At 37.9% G+C, this 24,819-nt stretch overlaps 1 protein-coding gene and 1 pseudogene across 24 annotated transcripts in view; one reads left to right on the forward strand and one right to left on the reverse strand.

Annotated features, from left to right (window-relative positions):
* The first annotated feature begins 9 nt into the window (after positions 1-9).
* Positions 10-24,819, forward strand: part of LOC145460421 (uncharacterized) — an 83,070-nt gene continuing 58,260 nt past the window's right edge. For 22 of the 24 annotated variants that reach the window (XM_081445207.1, XM_081445218.1, XM_081445223.1 and 19 more), the window contains exons 1-11: positions 10-300; positions 3,710-4,037; positions 6,192-6,318; positions 11,071-11,110; positions 11,841-12,368; positions 12,759-13,037; positions 13,995-14,266; positions 15,383-15,488; positions 16,486-16,532; positions 17,597-17,732; positions 19,465-19,686. In XM_081445207.1, the coding sequence (XP_081301333.1) occupies positions 3,739-4,037; positions 6,192-6,318; positions 11,071-11,110; positions 11,841-12,368; positions 12,759-13,037; positions 13,995-14,266; positions 15,383-15,488; positions 16,486-16,532; positions 17,597-17,732; positions 19,465-19,686 (2,056 nt within the window). In that variant the 5' untranslated portion in view covers positions 10-300; positions 3,710-3,738. The other 2 variants (XM_081445210.1, XM_081445209.1) reach the window with 2 other exon arrangements.
* LOC145460451 (uncharacterized) lies at positions 21,280-22,439 on the reverse strand (annotated as a pseudogene).

Raw genomic sequence — 24,819 nt, forward strand, 5'->3', positions numbered from 1 at the left:
CGTGGTGTTGAAAGTTTAATACGACTTCGTTGCGATTTGCATTTTGGCTAGACAGCGGACCTTTGTGAGAGCTTTTTGTTTTTTACGTTTCTGCGCGATCACGTGGCAAAATGAACACGGGTCACGAAAGGTTGTATCAGTAAACAATAGCATTTAAATCTGTGTTCTGCGCACGCAGCTCTTCGCACTATAAATACGTACGGTATATGTAGTTCGTTCACTGTACAAATTTAGCAGCGTTCTGTGCAACATCCACACTCGGAGCAGGCTTGGAGCATGTGTCTACACGTTACCAAAACAGTAAGTCAATTGTCTGTAATACCAGGCCATTCAACTCGATCGCTTATTTTCATTTCTTTGTTACTGTTGGGCTTCAATTTTCACATAAATTCGGATAGAGAGTAATCTGCACGTTGTACGACAAACGGCAAATGTGTGATCTCGATCGAGTCCATTACGATCTAGAATTTACAAGTTTGCGACAGGCACTGAGCCACGCGAAAATAATATTTTGTTCAACTTAAGACTACGGGCGTCAAAAGGGGGCTTCATATTTTTATTTTATCCAGGCAAAGATTTCAATTGCAAAATGTTTTTGCAGAACCTATTGTAAATTGTTTTTGTTGCGCTTCTTCCATAATCACAGATTTGACTATTTACTGGAAAACGATACTGTGTATTGGCCCTTTCAAGTTTATTTGTAATCTAGTATGTAGTATCTCGAAAGACCTCGTTCAATTTGCATTTCTGCGAGCTATATTTTCAGCACGATCACATGACAAATGAACACAGGTCACGAAAAGGTTGTATCAATCACGCCAAGGTAGGATAACTTCCGTTTATGCGCGCGCACGATACTCGCACCAAATAAGGAAAATATTGTTTGTGCCAAAAATTGAGCTCCGTGCAAAGTACGGTTTTACTTCTGTGGTAACTTCACTTAACTTGAAGTAATTTCTACCTCTGAAAAGAACTGCATAGTGTTCTTCCTTTTTAAGACATAGTATTAGTCTCCGAATTGTGGCTATCCACTCGAGAGGAAGGCTTCACTTTGGGTTGTTCTCTAATGATAGCACCAGCTCCAGAACAGCGTGGGAAAATATTCTCTTTGAGGTCACTTAGAGCTTGAGCACAGCAAGGAAGTAAGAATAATCTTTATTTGCAATTGTGCTTGGGGGTTGTAGTCTGAATCAGTAACGTCTACTTCTATTCACATTCTCTGTCATCCTTTAATTTCGCCGCATAAAGTGGCATAAGCTTCAATTTTTAAATTAATAGCTTACAACCATAATAATATACATGAAAAAATTTCTCGATTCTGATTGGCTGAGAGCAGTGCTGTTCAAGTATAACACCAGTGCAAAAAGTGTAACATCAGTGCAAATTACACATTGTAATTCTGGATTATGACTGGCTGAAAGGAAATAGCAAATTTTCTAAGCCAATGATGTCACGTAAAATGATGACAAAAATTTTGTGCGGAAACTTTGAAAAAAGTTTTCTCCGATGAGAAAAAAGATCTTCCAGCACTTTCTACACACAAATTTTTTCCTGTTTATATTATTACCGTAATAAGTTCAATTTGGAATTAATTTACACTTGTGAGTTTTTTACAAAGCTGAAATTGCACTTACTGCACAAAGCAGCTCATGCACACAATTTCAGCTTTTTGAAAAACTCACTCGTGTAAATTAATTCCAAATTGAACTCGAAACCATATGATTACCTATACAAATACAGCCATTCTTGTATTTGGCTAGTCTACCGAAGGTTTGAGTCTACGCTTAAGTTTTACTCACGCTTGAGCTTATAACCCCAAGAAAATTATTGTGGTAAGTGAAAAAGCTAGTGTGCATTTCAAATTTGTCAAAAAGCTTCATTAAACTTTCTATACTTTTCCTCTGTTTTACATTAGGTGATTTTGATGGCCACTCTCAGTTACGATGGGTGGGGGGGGGGGGAGGTGAAATGGAGGGGAGGGAGTTGTGGGTGGCAGTAAAGGATTGAGGTGTTGTTCAATAATGTTCCCATTTATACATTTTTGTTTCAAATTTCAACCTTTTTCCCAGATTTCTTGCCTTCTTCACCAGTGTGGATTAACTTTGATAGCTGTGTACAATTCAACAATAATAATTATTAAGGAAATGCAAAGACTGGTGTCAAAATGCAACTGTCCGTTTCACAAATGAATTCTTAAATAAACATTTTTACTTACTTTAGCATTATCAGGAGTGTGAAATCCACTAGTGCACTGCAACCTAGGATGTGATAAAACAGGGTTCGCATGGGTCATAGAAAACCTGGAAAGTCATGGATTTTATCATTTCATTTTCAAGGCCTGGAAAGGCATGGAATTGAAGTGTGGGTCATGGAAAGTCATGGAAAAGCAATATACTTTCAGAGAAAAAAAATTTCAAAAAGATCAAAAGTTAAAGCCCTGGTCAAACGGTGCATAATAGTCGATGATAGTTGATGCTAGTCGGTGAAAGTTCGGGAAGAATCATTCAACTATCATTGACTGTCATGCACCATTTGGCCAGGCTTTGAAAGCCTTGGTCAAACGGTGTATGATAGTCGATAGTTGAATGATTCTCCCCGAATTTTCACCGACTATCACCAACTATTATCGACAATCATGTGCCATTTGACCAAGGCTTAAAAACATAACAGGCTAGTCAGTTAAATGGTTTTAACTATTCCAGTAAAAATCAAACACTAGTTCTCATTCTGTGGGTCATAATATGGGAAAATAACTTAAATAACAGATTGTTTTGATAATACTTTGAGAACAACTGCTTCACATAGGTCATGGAAAACTTGGAAAGGTCGTGGAAAAGGTCATGGAATTTTAACATCTCAAAAGAGTACAAACCTTGTTAAATGCTAGATACCCTAACTGAGGTATTATGATTTTTTTTTGTAGCAAATGGGAGCTGTAATGTTTTCCAAGATTTATCACTTTCCTTTTGATGTTTATTGGCTTTCATTCTTTATCCTCTTTTGTTTTATGCACCATGATTGTATTTTGCTCAGTCATTTTTATGATTGCAATTTCTGACACAATAATAAGGTAAAGGTAAACTCTGTGTGCGAGCCAGGTCGCCCATCATCAATGCTTATCTCTGGTTTCAGTAGCATGAAGCAACTAGCAATATTTCTTCTCCACCCGGGATGGGATGCTAGTCCATCGCGGGGTTAACTACTAGCATTAAGTTCGCCAGTACCCGTTTACACACCTGGGTGGAGAGAGGCTCTGTGAGAGCAAGGTGTCTTGTCCAAAAACACAGCAAAATGTCCACAGCCAGGGTTCAAACCCAGACTGCTCAATTTGGAGATGAGCATACTAACCATGAGGCCACTGCACCTCCACACAATTTCAAAAAAATATTCTATTACTAAAATAATATTCTAGATTCATTGTATTTTGTGGTCTTTACTGTAAGTTGAAACTGATGATAGATGCAGATCACCCAGACCATGTTTTTCAAATTGAAATCATTAGCATGTATCTGAGGATTATTTCTTACTTAGTGTTGCTTTAATTTGGAAATTTGGATTGCTGATAACTGATATATTTAACTAGAGTTTAAGATGATACTAGTACTAGATTGGTTAAATCCATCTTTAACAAACCAAGTTCTTCATATTGGATAGATATCCTTTTCCAAGAGAATGGAAATTAATAATATTATGATGGTATTTTTTCTAGGAATGCTGTCATGCCACCCTTAGCAGGTAATGGAACAGGTTAAGGGTGGAGAGAATGATACATCCATTGGCGAAGAGCCAAATGCAAAAAGGCATAGGGGAGGCCCTAATGCACCAACACCTGCCAAGAGTGTCGTGGTTCTGTTTGATAGTGATGTCAGGGTTGGAGAGAATGGTGAAGTGCGCATGCCAAACACCATTGAAATGGCAGAGCTCAAAAAACAAGGAAAAGGACGGTTTGCCAAGATATCCTTTACCTCAGAGATGACAGAAGAGGATGTCCATAGGGCACTTTGTGTTAATTTCCCTATTTTGAGCAATAAAATAAGGTAAATGTTTTCGTTGAGCAGTTTTAGAAAATATCTATACCCCTACCACAGTTACTTCGGAATTCTGAAAGGGAGAAGGGCTCCTATAGATAGCCTGGATTCCAACGGTATGGGGGGTGGGGGGGGGGGGAGGGGAGGGTTTGTTGAACTGGAATTTTGAAGGCATGGGGATAGGGTTTTCATGGCTAGACTGCCAGCAGGAGAATACAGGTTCACAGATCAAGCCTGAACTTTGATTGTGGACTATATTTTGTTTTCTTTTGGTGGAAGTCAAGCAACTTGCCTGATCACTTCGAGTCATTGCTGCATTACTCATTGGCTGGGCTGAAAATGATCAACATACATTTTTTTGGACAGAGTAAAAGGATGAATTTTTGTTCGAGGTGTTTGGAAGTTAGAGAGGGCTTTTGAGATAAGTTGGAATTAAAAAACAGGAATTCCTGAGGGGTTTTTCAATGATTGGAAGGCATGGGTGGTAGAACCTGTAGACCTGGCTTCCTGCCCTTTTTAACTCTACTTATTTCAGGTAGCCAGGCCCCTAAAGTTCTCTGTTAAAATGTAACCTTGTAAAACTGTTTCTGTTAGTTCAAGGGGAATTAAAGCTTGTTGTTGTTGAGGCAAAACAGTTTTCATCTGAAGGCAAGGGGTGGGGGGGGGGGGGGGGGAGGGGGTGAGCATTTTGAAATTTCCAAAGGCAAGCCAAGGGGTAATTTAGATGCTGCTTTTGAAAGGGTATGGAATATTTTCTGGAATCGACCATCAGCAAATATTATCCTTATGCCATTTTGTATTTGGTAATATTTAGATTAATTAAACTACACGTGTACTATACAGCTAATAAGTAGTGCATGGCAGCAACATAAGTGAACATATAGGCAATGCTGATAGTCGTGTGTAAGTTATTTTTAAAAATAACTTTTGTGTTACAAGACTTCATGATCAATAACTTACCAGGTCCTTGTTATACAGTTACACTAAGCTTGTAATGACTGAGTTATATTAATGACGAGTGTACCAGGCAGAACCAGACAGGATTGGAGGTGATACAGCTCAAATCACAGATTCGCAAAATCGCGTCTAAGTGACATGTTAGTAGTTAGTAGTTGTTTCTTGTTTCCATTCTATTTTACACCTGAAAGTGTTGAGGAGGCTTGTGAGGTAAGTCTTCTGTTGCTGTATTTTTATCGATATCATGAGAATTCCTCAAGGTATTGCTCCAAAAATATTCGTTAGAAATGTCTCAAGTGCTTCTTTTCTGTGAATTTTACTCATAATCGAAAGGCTACTCACAACACCACAAAATATGCACATTACTTAAGATGAATCCACGGAGAGAAATTGAATTGCCTTGCTTTTAGACTCATCTGATAGTTGTAGAACATGATCCAGTAGATTTCATTTTTACATGGCTTTTCTTGTTGCAGAAATACTAAACCAAAGATGGCTAATAATATATGCATTAATTAGTGTCAAATGGCCATTTTTGCAGGAGGTCCCCTTAACTTGAAGGGAATAAAATATTTTGACCTACTTTTTTTGTCACCATCATTCACTCACCAAACCCAACATTTGTGTTAAGTGTGAGTGAAATTGGTGATTTGAGCTGTATCACCTCCTGCCTGGTTTTGTCATGGACACAGTCTTAATTTATATTGCAGATATTCAGTAATGTGTTTAATGTGGTGGTGTACAATTTTGTGATTACAGTGATGTCATATTTATTTATTACAGGCCCAAAGCCTGAGCAACAGTGATTACCCAATTTAAACTAGCATTAAATTAATTAAAATTAAGTTAAATTAAACTAGAGTATAGATTAAAAGTGTCTATTTATACGTCAAGTTAATTTACTAGTGAGCTGTTCAATTAGATCACACACACACAAATTGTTTAAAGTACCTATGAAGTAAAAAATAATTCCTGCTTATATGAAAGGCTTTTCAAAGTAAAGAAGAATGGTGTTTTCCCTTTTGGAATATCTTTTTTCATTTTAGAGTTATTTACATTTTTGTATTGTGCAAATGAGGAGAGTGATGATGTCATAGGTGATTCCTCTAAAACAGCTTAACAGCATAATTGTTGTCAGTAGAATCATGAGATCAACATATATTGTTCATTGTAACCATGAATATTTCTTTTCATTTAAATATTCAGACTTAGGTGTGCTTCAGCCATTGAAAACCGGACAAGGCTAGAATTTCATGGTGATCCGAGACTGTGGGATGGAGCTCTCATTAAGAGACTCATCAGAGGCAATTCAGCTCTTTATTTGCTTGCCGAGGTCTGTAAACCCGAAATGTAAATCTTACATGTATTTGATAATGATAAGTTTCATATGATTAATCATGGTAATTGAACTGAGTGGAGTGCAATTTGGTCTGAAATCATACACGTGATTTCAAAATCGAACGAGCGCGCAGCTTGAGTTCGATTTGAAATCACAAGTATGATTTCAGACCAAAATTGCACTCCACTCAGTTCAATTGCCACTTTATTAGATCCATTTTGAAATTGCACAATTTTATCGCCTTAATTTTTAGATTTTTGATGTATTGTTCCAGTAGCCGGTTTGTTAAAAAAAAAGTGGAACTGGAAACGCCTTTACGTTTCATTTAGTATGCAAAACGATGTCATGTGACGAAAACTCATCCGAGCATGACAAAGAAACAAGCGGTTTTGAAGTGAGAATGAAAATAGTCTACTTCAGGTATAAAAGTTCAATTCTCGTCGCCTGAATCAGTGATGGAAGGTCTTTCTTTCTTCTGTGGTTGAGGCTGAGACTTTTCATTGTCTTTGGAGAAGGAATTTGAAGGTGCATCCTGCGTAATTCTGCAATGGATTTCTTTTGAGTTGTGAAACTCGAGTGCACAATGCCCAGTGGATGGTACGTTTTTTTTTTCTTTCATACCATTTAATGGCATGATTTTAAGGGAGTCCAGCTCGTTATCATCTCCGTTTCTTTTTGTGACCTCGGCGAAGGACTCAATACTCAGGACCTTGTCAAGTTCTTGCGGCGCCATTTGTTTCAAGATATTTCCAAGATGGCGGGACTAGCACCAGCTTTGTGAGACGTTCATTCATTCACTGTTTTGTGGCGCGGGGCGTATTTTGACTATGTTTATTCACAGCGACAGAGTTGAGCTCTTTTGTTGCTTCGTTTGAAACTACCGGAAACCTGGAAACATCTACCTTCTTGAGATGGCCCTGAATTTGTTGTTGTGTGGTTTTCATTTGTTTATGTTTTACTGGACTCGGTATTATACGGATTTTGAGCAGATGTTGAAGAAAAATTGCCAAAATATTCGTCAAAATGGACACTGAAAGTTGGAAACTTCCATTAAAGTAGGTGTTCAGCCTGAAGGAGCTCATAATCGTCATTTAGAAACTGTAATTAATTACATTCGTCAATTTTTTTGGAAAAAGCAGCAAGAACAACAAAGTTTTGGTAATAGTAGTTGCTAAATTCCCCACACAATGGCTTTTTGCCTCTCATTTTCCTGAAATTTTATTGTTTACTTTAAACTAATATTGAAATCTGATTGGTTGTTTTGTTTTACTGTCCCATTCTCAATGGCTGAGAGAAAGATGTGATTTAGAGCAAAAAACAGTGCAATTCGTGAATAAATCGCACCATTGAGAGCCAATCAGATTGCAAGGATAACCAGTGATTTCAAAATGGATTTAATACATTAATTAATTATTATAATTAGTAATCACAGTACTGATCAGAAGAAACCTAATAGGGAACGCATTATACCCTTATCCCCCTTAACATTGTCAAGTCCTGAAGGAAATACCGTTTCTAAATAAAGATTTTACCTTTACCTTTACCTATACCTCTTATACCCGTATGTCCCTGATACCCTTTTATAATAAAGTTTCCATATAACACGCGCTCTGATTGGCTGAAAGAGCGTGCTTTATCAGAGAACATAGCACGGGTTGATGACGGTAAGTTGGCTTTCAAATTTTTGCTTCGAAATTGTGACAAATTTGCCCCAAATTAAACATCCCCTGTGATTCAGACAAACGCAATGGAAATGAGCTATTTGTTTGTAGTAAGTATGGCTCACAGAGACCATTGTTAGCAACAGTAGTAGCAACTGTACTAAAATAACAAGTTTTGCTAGATTTCCGCCGACAAAACACGTAGCAAAATAAACAAATTCTCAACCTAAACAGTGCTTCGATAAAAGACATTATTTTTGTTACGAAGGCAGAAATTATACTTAAGAAGTAAAACAACTACAGAAAACAACAATTGAACAGTCTCTGTTTATGATGAGAAACTTTACTTTTGTAAAAATGCTCAATTGCTCAAACAACACTTACATGCAGTGTAGTAATGCTTGTTCTCCGGTCATCTCAGCAAAGCAAACCGACGAATGGTCAGTGCAAAGCTTGCTCTGATATTCTCTTCTGTGCTCGGAGTAGAATCAGTGGGAGCCGTTTAGTCTACGCTAGTTCGGGCAATCTTGCTGCATGCGGCTACAAGCCGTAAATAACTGTAGCTCCTTTCAAATTCAACTCGGCATTTCACATATTCATCCGCAAGCTTTGAGCAAGCTTTGAGCTCAGCGTTTCGTAATTTCCACTGGAAAAGTGCACGTTTTCATGGGCCACAATACGGCCGGATTCCTCTGGACTATAAACCTTCACCTGTCTTTAGATCCATATTTAAAAATTAACTTAAAAGTGAACTTTGAAGGCATCGTTTTTCTCTCGAAAGCCGCTCAAACTACTTGAAACTGAAAGCTTAGCTGAAGTCCAGTTTGCGATTGGCAGCTGTTGCTTCGTTAGCCAATCAAATTATTTGAACAATTCTAACAAATATGTCTCATGTTTTCCCCTACACTTCTTTTGTGCCCTACCGCTTCCTGCGTGCTTTACAACAGAACAGAGCACAGTCGAGGCTTCTTTATTTGTTAAATACCCTTATAACTCTTATACCCTTATACCCCTTTACCCTTATACCCTCATACCCTTATGCCCCTTATACCCTTATACCCTTATATCGTTACACCCTTATACCCCTTATACCCCTTTACCCTTCTAGCTGGTTTTCACATGACGTCACTAAAATTCAAACTACAAAACTATTGATCTTCCTGAGATTTTACTTTGATGATGTATAAGAGCAGCTGAAAACTACTATTCATACAAATTTTTGCGCTGAATGGGTTCTTGGTTTTGTGATACACTACGCTTGAATTTCTAAGCTTTTGCGTGACACGGCATTTACAAGGCGGCATAGACAGCTGTCATGGTGGTTAAAAAAGTGACTTATTTCGGGGAACTTGGCTATCTGAACAGTTCATGTCTTTAAGAGTTTTAGAGTTTCTCGAGGGATGAATTCACGCTTTTGTAGCAAAACCCAGTGACAGATGTTTCTGTTGGTTTCCGGCCGCCATGTTGGTGCCCATACGGATGGGCACCAGCATGGCATCTGCATACAAATCTCTATAAATTTGGGTAAAAAATTTCTCCGCATATCTCGCATAAGAAAAATTGCTGTGACCAGAATTTTGGTGAGAGTCTTTGTATATTTACCTTCTTTCATTTCCCAGATTCTGGACTTTATCTATTGACCGGTTTTGACCGTTATACCCTTATATCCTTATACCCTTATACCCTTATATCATTATACCCTTATACCCCTTTACCCTTATACCCTTTTACCCTTTTACTCTTATACCCTTATACCTCTTAACCTTAATACCCCTTATACCATTATACCCCCTATACCCTTATACCCCTTTACCCTTATACCCTTTTACCCTTTTACCCTTTTACCCTTATACCCCTTATACCCTTATAACCCTTAACCTTAATACCTCTTATACCGTTATACCCCTTATACCCTTATAACATTATATCCTTATACCCTTAATCCCTTATACCCTTGTACCCTTATACCCTTATACCCTTATACCCTTATACCATAATACCCTTATACCCTTATACATTTAGGGCCTGTTCACATGGAAGTGGGGGACCTCAGGCAGGTGAGGTCCCCTGCCTTGGTGGGGTAACCTATCTATCCATACAATCTCTCTTTTTTTCTTGATTGCATTCACATGTTAAGTGGGTACCCCACCAAGGCGGGTTACCCGGTCAGGCGGTTCAGGTAACCTGCTTCGGTGAGGTGAGTTTTCTCCATGTGAAAGTGCCGGAGTGGGGTAACCCGCCTAACCAGGGTAATCAAGTCACATCGCCAAAGCCTGCCAAAACACACGGCAGAACAACATGGCTACCAACCGCTATGAGCTTGGCGACGATTTCACCACTGAATTGACAGCGCTGGCGATAATTTAAGCATGAAATTGGATAGTCAGGCTAATCAGTGGAATCAAACTGAAGTTTTGCCTGCAACAACGACATTGAACCGAAAAGCAGCTTTGTCAGAACAGATGAATGTTCCTTAGAACAAATCTGCGAAGAGGTCAAACCAAAAACCGCAAAAAGTCACCCTTATACCCTTATACCCTGATACTCTTATACCCTCATACACCTTATATCCTTATACCTTTATACCCCTTATGCCCTTATACCCTTTTACAAACCATCAAATACATTTGCTCGCACACGATTGGTCTAAACGTGTCACATGACCGAATATTCCCCGGCTAAAACTGGGGAACATCCAAGATTAGTATCACCCAACTAGTGGTCTAATGTAAATCCTGCATTTTAATTGGCTAATAGTCCTCTAGTAGCGAAATTGATGCAATCGAGGGTGACACTTTCTTTTGTTTTATTCCCAAATAAATATTTCTTCAGCTTGCAAATGCTAACTTTATTATTGCCTTTTCTGTCCGACTAGTTGGGTGATACAAAAACAATTAGACCCTTAGCCAGCAAGGACTAAGAAAGTTTTTCCTGCATGTGAAAACCAATGTCCCTCCTGCTAAAAACATTTAATGAAACCCCTGTGAAATTGTTTATGCAACAGATCAGACCTTGCTTCTTGGGTGAAAACTCAGACAACTTTTGATTTAGTAATTAGACAAGTACAATTTTTTTTTTATTAAAGGGAAGTCGTGAATCTGATGAGTCACAAGTGCTACCTTCAGGTAAGATATGCTACACTGTACCTTGTTTCCTCATTATGTAATAGTGAGATGTTGTAAAAGTAGTAATAGTTCTTCTGAAGAAATGTAACTGGTAAACTCAGTTTGAAGTAGGTTTACTGTGTAAGAAAGTAGAGTGGCCAGTTTTAAGAGCATTGCTGGCTGTCATGCCAGAATAATCTTCTGCAGCATAACTTGCAAAATGGTTAACATTGGTGATTCAGGAGGAAGCCTGGCAGATCACTTAAAAACAACAACAAAGATGCCCCTAAACTTCATATCTCGGAATATTTTGAAAAACTTGATTGCTTACTTAGGGATTTCACTTCATCAAGGCAATACTGAAATTTGCAAAAATTCAGAACAGAAATTTATCTTTCAACTTGGTACCTTGGGTTTCCATGGGATCAATGACGTAATTGTTATTGTCCTTCTAATAGATAATAATTTATTAATTTATGCTTTTTTGTCACCACATTTCCTTCGATAGCATAACTCCCCTCTCTACTAATAGACATCATGCACATAATAAACCACAATAATAATCCTCGACTTTGCTGTGATGAAAGACTTATGCTAGAAGTTTCAGCTTTAATAATATGGACTTGGAACCCAGTGGCAGTTAATTTACCTTTGTCAGGTTCAAGCTGATAAGTAGGTAACAGTTAAAACCTTTGTTGAGTTGCAATGGAAGAGAGATTTATTCACTTTAGGACTTCCATTCTTTTTGAAGGTGCAGTTTCAGAGGCTGCCACAGCACCACAGAATGTTCTTAGTCGACAGATGCAACCTCTGATGGTCAAAACAAGACAGGGGGACTTCTCAGCACCACCAACTTACAATACATGTGTGAACAGAAGCACAGAAGTCTTACGCAGAGGTTCACAGCAATATTTGGAGCAAGATAGGATTGCTGGGAAATGGACTGGTTGGGAAAGCCTTTTACAACACAGTACCTTTACGTCACCTTCAAGGAAACAGGAAAATGGAACTTCTTCAGTTGCTTTGCTTGGAATTCAAGGCCATGGTCAGAGTGCCACAGAAAATTTGACATTCCAACATATGCAGCATGGATTGAGTTCGTCAGGGACATCAACTCAAAAAAGCAGTTTGCGAATGGAGGGTTTAGCCTCACAACAATCAGTAAATGAAGATAGTATGACAAACCCTGTTCAGCACCATTACCAGGCAGATCTGGGTGATAAAGCAATAATCTGGGGAAGTTCATCAAAACAAAGCATAAAGTCTTCAGTGGCACAAGGCAAGGAAAAGTCTTTCGTATTTATGTAATGATTTTATTGTGAGAATCAAGGTAAAAAGAAGAAAGAATAACACTGTGGCTTTCTAATTAGTCATAGGATGACTACCACATAAAAGATTGGGCTTGATTATGCACCCATTATGTCAAATGAACAGTATAATGTATGTTTAACCATAATGTGATCACATGTTTTGCAGAAATTTGTTTCTTGGTGTGCATTATGTTGTACTTTGTAACATTTTTTTAAATATTAGCAGTCATACAATGGATGTACATATACATGCACGAGTCTGGTGTTTGGTTGCTTTTTCAACATTGTTTATGAATGTAAGTACTCATTTTGATAAATTTCTGTGTGTGAATTTAACGATGTGTTCTTCTTTGGTCCAGGTAGTGCTTTAGTGGCATCACAAAAACTTAAAGATGTATCACAGATATCTTCAATTGCTGATCACGGGTATTTAACTGAAAAACGAGATCCCTCGAGTGCTCTAGTCTCAAATGCAAACCAACAGGGGAATCCTGAAAATTTGCTGCAGAGAGGGCAGGAAGATTTAACAACACAGGCACCTCATGATCATCCCATGGGAGGCTTTCCTCAGCAAGGTCTGTCACTGGTACAGAAAAGGCAGAATGATTCCATTGTACAGACAATAATTGCAGACCCAGGTAAACAGGTGGCATACATGTAAGGGATTTCCAGTGTGTCAGTGGGATTTTTTTGGCTATATTGGGATGTAGTTGCATGTTGTTGATATTTGGGACAAGCCAATCAGAACACTATTTTCCTTTGGGATGTTACAAGGCTTCAAAGCGTTGAAGTGTCCGGAGATCATTCTTTTTCAGTGTTCAGTCATTGGGTTCTCAGTTAGGTGTGGATTCATCGGTTATTTCAAGAAGTAATTTGCCTGAATTTTGTTTCTTTAAAGGTGTATGAAACTTGTATGTTCTCAAACAATTATTCTTTTCAATTTCAGTGAATAGCAGTAGAATATTTACCTCACCGCTTTGCGGCTCAGTAGATATTCTGCCACTATTTACCTTGATTTCAAAGAATAATTATTATTGTTACATATCCAAACACTTGCTCAACAACCATTTATCCTCTTCAACAATGATTCATTCGCTCATTGGCATTTACCGAGAGGTACAACTAGTTGAAATAATAATGGGGACCAAATAGAACCTCAATAGCAGTGCACTAAAACACACCAATGTTGGTGCACCAATATGCTACACAGTGGTCAACACATCAGTTGATCTCATTGCCTGACGATGACTAGCATTATACATTGAAACACTGATATCAACTATTGATTGTGACTCCATGTTGTGAGACAAACAATCAAAATTTAATGTTCTTGCAAGTAGATTGTCATAAGCCTTGTGACTGGTATAGAATGTTCTATTATTGCCTGACTAGGATTCATATTTGGATGGCGAGTGAGTTGCACCAGTCTTTTTCTGATTGTTGCTAATGAAAGTACAACATAATTAACAAGGAAGTGAAGGAAAGCATTTAAAAGAAACTGTGTACAAAAAAAATGCATGTATCAATTTTATAAACCTGAAATAAGAATAAATGTATTTATACGTAACACTATATGATGTCCAATATTTTTGCAGCTGCACAAGACTCAGTGAAGCCAGTTTCCATGGCATCAGGAAGTCAACAGAGGGAGTTGATTGATCAAACTTCAGAACAAGAACGCACTTGGCAGCAGGTTCCTTCAGCAACAGCAGCAGCAGCAGTAGCACACAAAAATGTTCCAGTTCCGATCTTCATACAGGAAACAACATTGCCATCTACAGAGAAGCTGTCAGTGAACGAAAGGAAAAGAATAAGGCACCCTCATGCTCACAATCACCAAGAAAATTTAGGATTACATGTAGATCAGGTACATGTAAATATGTTTTCCCATTCTTTTTCAGTCAAATTATTTTATTCTTTCAGTACCACATGTGCTGGTACACAGTACACAAGTGTGAATTGCAATTTCACCAGAATTAACAGAAAAAATTCTTTTTTCTAGCTCGCATTTTGCATTTCAAATGAAAAGGAAAAACTTGCAATTAAGTTTGTTGGCTATGTTTTCAATCTTCAAAAATTTATTTTACTGCCTTCAAATAAATTGGTGGTGCAACATCTGTAGCTCTAGGTTTATGTATGGGGTATAAACATAATATTATTGAAAAGTAATACCTGTTCCTAAAGGAAGGCATTTAATGTTTTAATTCTCTGTTCATCCACCCATGATGATCTTAAGCAATCTGGAAATCGATTAAGATAACACTCAAGCAAATCATAAGTACATGTATAATAATTGTAGACTGTGCTGTACATAAAATCAATCTTATTTACCACAATTGCTACTAATCTCACAATCTGATTGGCTAATTTGCTGTTGTCAATAAGAGTCCACAGCAGACAACGCTGCTCATGTCAATGTGTCACGCTGTTGGTTACACTCTGAGAAAAAAAACATTTTCTTTGATGTTGATATTGTGGTAAAAGACAAATCAAATGTGGTTTAGTGTTGCCTGTACTCTTATCGACAACGATTAATGCGTCATCACAGTGGTCAAAATTTGTTGTAGATTCACTCAGCTGGGCCTGGTGAGTCCACAACATTTTGAACACTGTGATGACACATATCATTGTTGATAAGAGTACAGACAACGTTAAACCACATTTGATTTCTCTATTAAGTCATTCCTCCATGCCAATTTATTATGTCCAAACCAGGAGTCATTGTGATAATCTTGATTTTCCATGTAGAATGTAATTTAATTTAGTCCGGTGATAAGCTGATTTTTCATTGGTGGGTACCTCAATTTGGTTAATTGGTCTTAAGCAGGACGTCAACTTTTGCATCAGTTGATTAAATGAACTAGCTAGGTGAACTTATTGTTGAATGGTCTTTTTTATGTACTTTGTAAAGTTTGCGGATACAAAAGTTTTCATCACTTAATAACTTTTTAATCTCTTCTTACTCTTTATTCTGACCATTCAGCTGCTTTCGGATATTTTGTCTAGTGACGATAATTTGGACCTTGGGTATGATTCTACCTGCCCAGAAGAAAGTACCAGGTCTCATTTTGACACTGGGCAGTCTGAAGGTTAGTATATCAGGAATAATTAAATTTTCAAACAGTATTCCTTACAAAGTTAAATAATACGAAATTCGATTATCTGTTCAACACAGCTACATATACAGGTCTTTTTAAAGGCAAACACAATAGTAAGCACGAACATCAACATACTGGAGCATGATCAACATACAGTTATGTAGTGCTGGTGCTTATTGCTAATCACACTTTCAACTTGACAGGTAATACTAGATGTCTGCACATGCTGCTTCCAGGCTCATGCCGCAGATTCATGCAGCAGTGTTTAACTTTCACAACAATTCTCAAAATGTTTGTAATGCATACAGTACCAAATACCAATTTTTCTGTTGTAAGTGAAACAGATTAGAAATAACACAAAGAAAATTATCAACTATCATGTGATAGTTGATGAGGATGCAGCGCGAGTCAACTACATTGTGTCATGCATAGAAATCGAGAGCAAATAATCTAATTGTTTTATAGTATAAATCTACTAGTGCTTCAAAATGTTTTCTAAATTCTCTTCACAGACACTTCGAAAACGCCAAGAAGTGGCGGTCATATTGTTAACAAGGGCACCCTGCTACGCTACTCACTATCAATCACAGAATAGATAGTGAGTAGTGTAGCCAATCAGAGAATGGCATTTGATAGAATGCTAGTAGATTTATATGTTTTTGAATGACTTGTCTAGTAGATTTATACTGAAACAATTAGATTATGCGTGATAGAAATATCAAGCTCATAACCTAATTGTTTAATAGATCAACACTCATGGAAGGTTGGGAGAACTTGAAAAAAGCTGCGGTCGGGTTGTGTTCCCATAGTATTTCTCGTTCTCCCAAAGTTTCACTCATGTTTTTATAACTCAATAGAAACATGGTACATGTTTTCTATTTCCTAAATAAATTATTATGCTCCAGTTATGTGTATCACCAAGCTGCTTTTCATGGTACTTAAAAATATTAACTTTGAAATCAATGGAATGTCTGTCATCTTATTACAGATACTGTTCCAGTTACTGAAATAATTCCTTGTAAAGGATCCACAAAGGTATTTTTGAACCGTTATTTAATAGAACAAAGGAGGAACAAAAATACTCATTCTTGAATCATTGCTCAGGTCTTGCAAAATTACCTGACAGAGGTGTGATAAAAGAAAATCACTCAAGTACACATGTTTAAAAGCACATGTTTAAAATATATCTCTAAATTCAGGTAATGTAATGATGCCTATTGAAAACACGTGGCCATGCATTGTCTCATTGTCCCTGGCAAACAAAAAAAGCTGAAGCAAAATATGGCTTAAGTTCAAACTAGATTTTACAGCTCTAAAATCATTTTACACAGAACACCAACTTTTATTAGGATCAAAACTGTTTCTTTTTAAAGTCAAAACTGTTGATATAGTGACTAAGGTAGAGGACTGATGGTGGTTATGAAAATGTGCCAGAGATCATCCATTTGTGGCAAAAATATGCATGGATATTTGTCCGCAGACATTATCTGAATATTCTGAGAAGTGAACAGTTTTCCTAGAGCGTAACTCAAGGAAAACTGTGAGCTTTGAGGATCAGATAATGTCCAATGACAAATATCCGAGCATATACATATATTTTCATGCCAAATGGAGGCTACATTGTGTTTATTATCCTTCAAATATTTTTCACAACATGTGCAGTTTTGAAAATTGGGGAATATCCCCGGATATTCTCCAGTTTTAGCTGGGGATTATTTGGTCGCATGATGTGTTTAGACCAATCACACGAAAGCAAAAAATATTTGATTGATTATAATGACTAATACCGCAGAGTGTTCTAAAAATTATTGAAAGGTTTGGTATTAATTGAAAAAGTCCTGAACAGGCCAGATATAATTCCAAAATAGAGAAGTTCAGAGTTAGCCTTAATTTCTCTCAAGCATCCAATCATTGCCTGGAAATTCGGTGAGAAAATTTAATTGGTTTCTAAATGGGCATGAAATTTTGTTCTATTCTTGAAATCATGGGATTTAAATGTTTTTATGATTTTGAATTAATTTTGTTTGAGTTAATGTTTTAACTCTTATTTGATAATACATCATTGTTGATGTAGAATTATTCCCATTTTCTGTAAACAGGGTGGAGAACGGTTCTGTATCATCTCACCGCACATGATTCCCTTAGACATTCACTCATGTGTGGCTCATTTTGAAGGTTGTGGAAAAGTGCCCTTAAAGCCAGAAAGCCTTTCTACCTTGACGGGTAGTACTCCAAGTAAGTTTTTTTACTCCAAGTAAGATATATTCGTCATCTTAATTCCTCCAAATTACGTGTATGTATTTAATTCTCAATAGCAATACTTTTCCGTCAACTCATTTTGTTGGTATTCCTAACCACATACATGTATGTACTACATAACAAAGCTGATTTTTGTATAAACTAAATATATGTCAGACTGAAGGCTCTTTCATGTGTCAAATAATAGCTTATTTGCTAAACGTTTCAGGCTTGACCCTTCTTCAGGAAATGAAATGAGTGAGCCATGTCATACAAAAAATTGGATGTGTACGCACACACGAAAAGCGCATGCGTGAAGTACAAAGTTAACGAAGGCCTGCTGCAATATTTGAAAACTATTGTTTTAGTATGTGTATGTGTAATATGTGCTGGAAACATTAAAGGTAATGTTAAATCCATTTGGTCTACGCATGCCCAGCTTAAAGACTAGTTTTATCTCATGCTACTTGTGGCTGATGTTGCTGCCAGTGGGTTGCTTTAAGCCACAGAGCATAATGTCATCCAGAGAGTGAGAGGCGGAGTTGAAATGTTCAGCTACGGGAAGCCCACGAGATCAGTTTCGAATACTGCAGAAGTTCTTGCTGCGCTCCAGTCTCTCTGATGTATGGGCAGTTACAGCAGCTAAGTGTCTTAAGCCCAAAATGTCTTAAGCTGGATACCCTTGACATGTCCATGGCCATCACACCAGACCACCTTTGAGGACTCGTCCATAGTTATTGCTCTGCACTTTCCCTCTCCCACATCTCATGCCATGACCTGCAATCACTGGTTAGTGTCATTTCCTTTGTTATGGTCTGCAGTTGCTCTGTCCATGTTTTCATGTTGAGCTTTTGTCTATTGGAAGCACTAATTAAACTTTGAAGCCATGTCCTGAATGGCAAATGTTTCATCCTCCATTGTGACAACAATAGCAGCATTCTGGCACTCACTTCAGGTCATTTGCATCCACTTGGCGTGTAATTATGATTGCGAGAGATCTGATTCCTCTCTGCTTTCCATGATTTTGACATGACCACTGTCCACAATCTCCTGGGCATCACAAGGCCCTGGCAGACCACCTTAGCTGCTCTCACCTGTCTCCCTTTCATAAGAACCATTTCAAGTAGATGACCATGCACACCCCCACTACTTACTTACATGGCTTGTTCCGCCTGATGGTTCAACTTTGAAAAAGCCTTCTTATTGTTTTTCTCTTTTCTGTAGATGTCTTTCGGCCCCCTCAACTTAGTTTCAGACCCTTTCACTGTTACCAACCAAGTCAACCTCATTTTTCAAATGCAAGCACAAGCCTTTGTGCACAGTACTATCTACACGATCCATCCATCATTCTGGACTGCCTTCCTTTCTTCCTTTGCAAATCAAATTTGACAGTTGCCACCTTAAGCGCCAAATATAGCCACTATCTTGCTTGGCAAGACATTAAGTTCACTGAGTCCGGAGCATTTCTTCTTTAATTGATTGCTTATTGATTACCACTGATTACCTGTGATGTTTGATCACTGATTCATTATGTCTGGCATTTTGGAGATGAAACTGAGAAGGATAACGACCTGGAACTGAATTGTCTCAAACATTACTGCATTAATCAGGGTCGCTCCATTGGAGCTATTTCGATTATCTCTGTATACATGTAATTTCATTTCAAAAACATAGCTGCCTAAATAAAATTGAAAAACTGATCACGATTATGATATTGTTTAAATTTCAGGCTCCAAGAATCCTGGTTTAGTAAATGTCACATTGATGTCTGAAGATGGATCCTGGGTGGGTGGTAAAACTCAATTCCTTTATGCTGACCGGTTCACAAAGGAAGAATTACTTCTTCAGTTGGTAACAGACACTGAAATGCAACGTAAGATGTTTGAATGCATGCATAAAGGAATCTCCAGTGACCTACAAACATCAGATCCTTCGGGTAAAGCATTACCAGGTAGGTTTATTTATTTAATCTGACATGTATGACTATTATAAGGTTCTTGTATTAGTAGCTCCCTAAAATATTGAAAAAGCGAAAAGAAAACATTAAATTAAATACAAGTAAATAAGAAGCTCGTTTAAACAGTAACGTCTTTTAAGACTTTAAAAGTTCACTTAAAAGTCAAAAGAACTTAAAAGTTGAACTTAAATTAGTTCATGTTTAAAAAGGGCAATAGAGTCAGCATTTTTGACATCATCTGGCAAACTCTTCCAGAGGTGAGGTGCTGCAACAGAAAAAGCATTTTGATTAAAGGTTAAAATTTTGGATGGTATAAGGAGGTATTTTTGAGACGATCTGAGGTTGCACACGGTAGTTGATATTGTTGAAGAATCATGAAAGGCTTTGTAAGTGATAAGGAGGATTTTGAATTCAATACGTAGACATATAGGAAGGCAGTGAAGATTAGCAAGATGAATGTAATATCTGCACATCTTGGTGACAATGATACGAGGCGGGAAGCAACATTTTGTACATTTTGAAGTCTATTAACTAAGGTAAAACATACATCAGGGAGTTACCATGGTCAAGTTTTGAGGTAACAAAGGTGCAAATAAGGTACTGTGCAGCTTCCTGTGTGAGGTACTTTCGAATCATACCAATATTATGAAGATGGAAAAAAGGCAATTTTCAAGCAGATGTCACATGAGGAACCATACAGAGAGACTGACCTAACACCCATGTTACATGTATTAGAAGAACAGGATACCGTCACACATTTTAATAGATGACAGAGGAGGCAGAGGTCGATGCGAGAGAACTCTGCTTGAGTACTGATGTTTCTTCTAATTTTCATGCATTCTGTAAATCTGTTGTGGCTCTAGGTCCCTCTATGATTCGACATTTGGGTGGCAAACCCTGACATCGAAGATGGCCAATCGTTGGTGTTCCCAGAAAGTTCCACATGTGTGAATATCCAATCTTGTTAGCTCCTCTGCTGAGCTGTTCTCCACTGATGTCTTGGAGGACGGGTTCGACTTTAAGATCACTACATACTGCATTCAAGAGTTCACCTTCCAGGTCTCTCAGCTCATTATGTCAATGAATGACAAATCCACCTCATTTACAAATCATGACGTGGTTTACCACAAAGATTTCCCCACAAACACAGGTAGAGGGAATATCAACTGGCCAGTCATAGCATAGTTTGATGGTATCACGAAACTCCCATTTATTCTGGTTGAAGCCCATTTCTAGGAGGGGAAGCACTGTCAGCCACACCGATGACCCTTTTTCTGCTGCTGGGTTTAGTGCTCGCTTGGTTTTTGGCAGTGCACTCTCCCTAATCCTCTCTACTGTGTCCTTAAGTTCTTCTGCTCTTTCACTCTTGACTGTCTGCTGTGCCAACTTAACAAGAGACTCGTCTGGCAGCTGGTGTGTTTAGGACATAATATGCTCAACGAGGGATGTTGTCACTTTGACTGATGAAGCATACTCCTGACTTGCTTCCCGGCTTGGGTTTCCAAGGCACAAGCCTCCCAGGCAGACTGGAAGTGCTAGGATGTCTCTAACTAACTGTTCACAGTTACATTCCATTATCCCTGGCTCTAGTAGATCCTGAATGCCCGTTAGTGTTCTTAGAAAGTAAGTCCACCAACGTTTTAAACCGAAAGTGTAGGCAGCATAGCATGCCTGTGGCTGTGCCAGGGCGAGCTCTGCCAATTTAACTACTTCTCGGACCCACTCAGATACCTTCCCAGTGACGTATTTGTCCAAATACTCTCATGAGCCTATCACCGCACCCAGATGTTTCTTCCCTTCAACTGTTACATTAATGTTTGTTTCCTTGAATACCTCTTTCACACTTCCCTTCTTGCCCAGCTTTGCAATAATCCAGCACTTCTTATCATTCAGGAATAATAATAATAATAATAATAATAATTATTTCTAGTGCATTACATTAAAAAATCTCAATGCTCTTACAGAATAAAAATGAGAAAAATAGGAAGAAGCCAAAATCTGGACCCAGGGTATTCAGCGTATCCCACCACATCTTTATCTCTGTAGCAGAACCTGCCCCACTTGTATCATCAGCAAAGCAGCACTGCTTTACTGTAGACGCCGCCTGCAGGCACTTGATCAGAGGCTGGAAGCTAAGAGCATAAATAGTGCATATGTACATACATACATATGTAAATGGTCATAGAGAGCAGATCTCCCTGCATGGTCCCTTCTACTGACAAGATCTCTTTACCAGTAGTGATGAACAGCCGAGCTGGCTCTCTATAGGTATTGATGGTGTAGACTGCAATCATAGGCCATAAAACTTGGATGTTATGCAGAGCTGCTGCTCTATTCAAGGCATTAAAAGCATTACATGCAGGCATCAATCAGCAGTATTGTGTACGGCGTCAGTATCATCTGCTTCAGATATCATGTGCACAGCATGTACTGCAGCCTCACTTCTGGACTTTTGCCCAGCACATAGTTGGAGTGATCCACTAGCTTCAATCACATCCTTCATAGCAACGTTCCTCACACACTTTCCAGTGATTCTCCGTATGACTTCCCTGACTCCTATTGGTCTCACCCCACCTTCGTCTTTATCCAAGGGGATCAGGCAGCTTGCTATCAAAGGCTCTATGGTTGTAGGGTCAATGTATTGTGTACAGATTTTCTTGGTCATTGTGGCCAATGCGTTGCACAGCCTTGAGAATGATTGGTTAAAGGACTGATATTGGTACATGTATATAGGAATAATAATAGTAGCAATAATAATAATAATAATGATAATAATAATGATAATAATAATAATAATAATAATAAATAATACTAATAATTGTTGGTTACCAACAGACACTTTACCACTCGTGTCCGCGAACATCTCTCCTCTGACAAACATTCTCACATCTTTAAACGCCTGAGAAGTTCTGAAAATTGTCTCTCCCTTTGTTCAGAAGATTGTTTTAAAATTCTCCACTCTGCTTCCACAAGCTTCCAATTGAAAATCAAGGAAACCATGCACATCCTTTGGGAGCAGCTGTCTTTAAATTCCCAGGTCAAACATCTTAATTTATCCCTTTCATACTAATTAGTCTCCTTTCTTAGCTTAAATAGTTTTACCTTTTCTTGGTTTCCACCTTCATCCTCAATTATTCTTGTTAATATCTCACTTTGTTATACTATTTATAGCATATTTTCATTTTACTTCTCACTGCACAACTGATGATGGATGATGTCTCATCTGAAACATGTCTTGTCTTCATTAAGAAATGAACTTCAAAAACATTGTGTGGTTCATCAAAGCAATAATAATAATAATCATAATCATAATCATATTCACAATCATAATGATAATAAGCAACTTTATTTATTGAGGGCACTCCCCTAAAATCCGTTTATATACCAATATTGACGTATTTATTTTCGCTTCATGGTGAAATGGGACCTAACCTAATTTTTTAAAAAGTTTTACTCTGTTCGCTTTTGTGTCAGCACCAAGTAGTACAAAGGTTGCGTGTTTCCATATCCTGAACACTTTCTGAATGTTTTCTACAGAGCAGGATGTTCACACGGTTGAGGCATACAGCATTGTCTGCTTGATCGTTGCATTATAATAAAGTTTTCTTTGATCAAGAGGCAGTGAGCAGCTAATTTTCCGCAACACAGCGATTCTCTGTGCTAACTTCTTGCATAGGTCATCCATGTGCTGGTCAAAGGAAAGCTGACTGTTGACCATCACCCCAAGCAGTTTGTGTGAGTGTACTTGATCAAGTTCAGAAGACTTTAAACATAACTGAAGGGAGGAAAGTTCCATCTTCCTCTCCAATCATTTTCCGTGATAAGCATAGGTTTTGTTTTGGACTCGTTGAACAACATTTTAATACTTGATGACCAATTTACGACTTCATCAATGTTCTTCTGTAGACCCTCCGAAGCTGCCTGATAGTCAGTGTAGTGGCTGATTGTAGTGTCATCAGCATATGTATTAGCGACAGAGTGCTGCAGTGCTTTAGGCAGATCATTAATAAATACAAGGAATAAGATGGGGACTAAAATGCTGCCCTGTGGCACTCCGAGCGTCACAGGCCTTATAGTGGAATGGCACCTGCCCATAGTTACATACTGACTTCTTCAACTCAAATAGTTGCAGAACAGGGGAAGAAAGGTCTCGTTCACTCCAAGCACCTTCAGTTTTGATAGTCTATGAAAACAAGGCCAGTGACTTTATTGTTGTCGAGGTTAAACAGCAACTGGTCAACCAAATGAATAAGTGCAGTTTCATATTTCGTATTTAATTTTTTCATCAGTGTTTTTTCATCTGATCTTTCATCTGAGGTTTTTAAGCATAAAATATTTTATGTTTATGAAGGTTTGTTGCTGATCAAATGAGTGAAGGGGTTGGATGGTTTGTGAGTGTGTATCATAAATAAGTCGATATTAAATGAAAAGAAATGTTAAAAAAAAAGATTGAAACAGTTTAACTGCAAATGTTAACATAAAACTACCATATAAATTTGAAACAGCATGTTCATGTAACTTGTGTTTATGGACCAAGGGAGTTTGTAGATCAATATTGTCTCAATCCGAGGTGGTAAATATAGAGGAGTTCAGAATTTCAACTAAACTAGGTGTTGTGAATGGTTATATACATGTAGTAAATGTAATGAATGAAATTATCTTTGTACTTTGTAGTCAACTTAAGTGGTAGTTATAAAAATATAATGTTTGGTTGCATATAAAATGCTCATTGTTGTCTCAGTTGTATTGCCTGGTTTAGGTTAGGATACAATGGGATAAAGTGTATACCCATTCTTATGTGACTGCATGTCAAGCAGTTACCAAAGCCACATGCGTGGCATTCATCTTGGGTCAGCTTGTTGTGACCATGGCAATGAGTGGCCTGTGCTCGATCATAGCTACATTATATTTTAGTCCAGTACTTGTTGCCTTGTTTATTGGCCAGTAAACAAAGGGCAGGGAAGGCAGCTCATAGGTAGCTCCTTGATAGGTAAAAGAACAAAAGTGTATTTAAACAAATTAGATTGTGCAGGCTAAACAAGGCAATTATCTAAATGGTTCACACAATGGTTTACACAATGAGAAGATCATTTCATTTATTTCATGTTTCAATCACAGTTCACCCAT

The sequence above is a fragment of the Orbicella franksi genome, chromosome 11, assembly GCF_964199315.1.
Source record: "Orbicella franksi chromosome 11, jaOrbFran1.1, whole genome shotgun sequence".
Taxonomy (NCBI): Eukaryota; Metazoa; Cnidaria; class Anthozoa; order Scleractinia; family Merulinidae; genus Orbicella; species Orbicella franksi.